This window comes from Eimeria tenella, genomic scaffold, assembly GCF_000499545.2.
Source record: "Eimeria tenella Houghton genomic scaffold, Eth_scaff1457, whole genome shotgun sequence".
Classification (NCBI taxonomy): Eukaryota; Apicomplexa; class Conoidasida; order Eucoccidiorida; family Eimeriidae; genus Eimeria; species Eimeria tenella.
This window is the reverse complement of record NW_013543923.1, coordinates 1-2,403: the sequence shown is the minus strand read 5'-3', so window position 1 is coordinate 2,403 and position 2,403 is coordinate 1. Positions and strand designations below refer to the sequence as shown.

The 2,403-nt window shown below is 48.1% G+C and overlaps 1 protein-coding gene across 1 annotated transcript; it reads right to left on the bottom strand.

Annotated features, from left to right (window-relative positions):
- Positions 1 to 781: 781 nt before the first annotated feature.
- Positions 782 to 2,051, bottom strand: ETH_00026765 (uncharacterized protein; the record flags this gene model as incomplete). Its single annotated transcript, XM_013379125.1, has 3 exons — positions 782 to 866; positions 1,246 to 2,003; positions 2,046 to 2,051. Coding segments are annotated over 3 exons (849 nt in total), but the record flags the coding sequence as incomplete, so codon positions are not given.
- Between the last annotated feature and the right edge of the window lie 352 nt (positions 2,052 to 2,403).

The window sequence follows — 2,403 nt, the reverse complement described above, 5'->3', positions numbered from 1 at the left end:
TATGTTTGCCCCAGCTAGCCATTATGTTAGCCCCAGCTAGCCATTAAAATAAAGCCCAGCTAGCCATTAAAACAAACTCCAGCTAGCCATTAAGATATGGCCCAGCTAGCCATTAAAACAACCCCCAGCTAGCCATTTAGATAAACCCTAGCTAGCCATTAAAATAAAGCCCAGCTAGCCATTAAAATAAAGCCCAGCTAGCCATTAAGAAAACCCCCAGCTAGCTACTAAGATAAACCCTAGCTAGCCATTGAGATATGGCCCAGCTAGCCATTAAGATATGGCCCAGCTAGCCATTAAAATAAAGCCCAGCTAGCCATTAAAATAAAGCCCAGCTATCCATTAAGAAAAGGCAAAAAGAAACAAAGAGGCAAAAGTATAAAAGACAAAAAATAAAACGAAAAAAATGAAGTGAAATAAAGAAATAATATGAAATAAAATGAAATAAAAAGAAATGAAGAAACAAATGAAATGAAATGAAATAAAAATGAAATAAAATAAAGAAAATGAAATAAAATGAAATAAAGAAAAAGAAACAAAAGAGACAACGTGAGAAGAAGAAATAAAATAAAATAAAAGAAAAAGAAATAAAACAAAATGAAAAAAAAATAAAATGAGACAAGAAAGAAACAAAATGAAACAATAAAAGTAAAAGAAACGAAATAAAGAAATAGCAATAACAAAATGAAATGAGGTAAAAGAAATAAAACAAAATAAAATAAAAAATAAGATAAAAAATAAAATAAAAAATAAAATTAAAAACAAAAATAAAAAAGCTTACAAGAGACACTCCAAAAGAAACTTTTAAAAGCTGCTGCAGATCTTCCGCCCTCCAGTCTGCTGGCAGCGGCTGAATGCTGATGGTCCTAAAAGCAGCAGCAAGAGCAGCAGCAGCAGCAGCAGCAGCAATAGCAGCAGCAGCAGCAACAGCGGGAATGAATTGTTTAAATGGTTAATTGTTTAAATGATTCTTTAACTGCTTCATTAAGTTGCCAAGCAGCAAAGAACGAGCGACACACACGAAGGCTCAGCAGCAGCAGCAGCAGCAGCAGCAGCAGAAGCAGCGCCTGCTGCTGCTGCTGCTGCTGCTTCTGCTGCTGCAGACTTGAAGGCGCCGCGGGTGCACAGCAGCAGCAGCCCTTAACAAGAGACAGAGGCGACCACGGAGGGAAGCAGCAGCAGCAGCAACAGCAGCAGCAGCAGCAGCAACAGCAGCAATTGCTTTCTTTTAAAAAAGCAAATTACCTAGAAAGGGATTTGTTGCCTTCTGCTGCTAAGCGGAGAAGGTCGTCGGACTGCCGGTGGAAACCCTCAAACCTGAACACCCACATGCGCTGCTGCTGCTGCTGCTGCTGCGGCTGCTGCTGCTGCTGCTGCTGCTGCTGCTGCTGCTGCTGCTGTTTCTCTGCTGCTCTTCTAGCTGCAGCAGCAGCTGCTGCTGTAGCTACCAGACAGCAGCACAACAGTAGCAGCAACGGCAGCAGAAGCGCGCTTCCACAAATCAGCAGCAGCGCCTTGTGCAGCAGCAACACCAACAGAAGCAGCAGCAGCAGCAGCAGCAGCAACAGAAGCAGCAGCAGCAGTTCTGACTCCTCTACGGCTCTCTTAGTCTCATGTAGATCACATTCTTTAACAGCAACTCCCGCGGGCAGAACTCCCAGCAGCCTATTAATGAAATGGCTTCCTTCTGTTGCTTCTGCTGCTGCTGCTGCTGCTGCTGCTGCTTCTGCTGCTGCTGCTGCTGCTGCTGCTTTCGCTTCTGCTGCTGCTGCTTCTCCCTCTGCTGCTGTTGCTGCTTCTCCTGCTTCGGCTGCTCCCTCTCCCGCAGCACCGGCTGCTGCTGGTCGTGCAGCTCCAGAAGCAGCTTCAGCAGCAGCAGCAGCTTCAGCAGCAGCAGCAGCAACAGCAGCAGGAGGAGGGTCTGTTAACACGAGGCAGCGGCCCGTGTAGCGGCCCAGTCTGCTGCACTGCAGCAGGAAAAACGACAGCGGCAGCTGCGCGCCCTGCAGGCAGCAGCAGCAGCAGCAGCAGCAGCAGCAGCGCACCAACATGATCACATGCACCGAGTTGCTGCTGCTGTTGCTGCTGGTGCTGCTGTTTTGGGGCGTGTTTTTAATAGTTCTGCTGGAGGATCTGCTGAGGCCTGCTGTTGTTGCTGCTCCTGCTGCTGCTGCTGCTCACGGCGCGAGAAACAACAGCAGCAAGTGCTGCTGCGCTGCAGAGGCGAGGGGGCAACCCAGACAGCAGCAGAGACACCCGGCGAGTGCTGCTGGGCCTGAGGCAAGCAGCAGCAGCAGCAGCAGCAGCAGCAGACGCTGTAGAGATGCAGCACGCGCAGCAGCGATGAGAGCAGCAGCAAGATAAGCTTCAGTAGCAGCACCAGCGGCTGCTGACACAGGACAA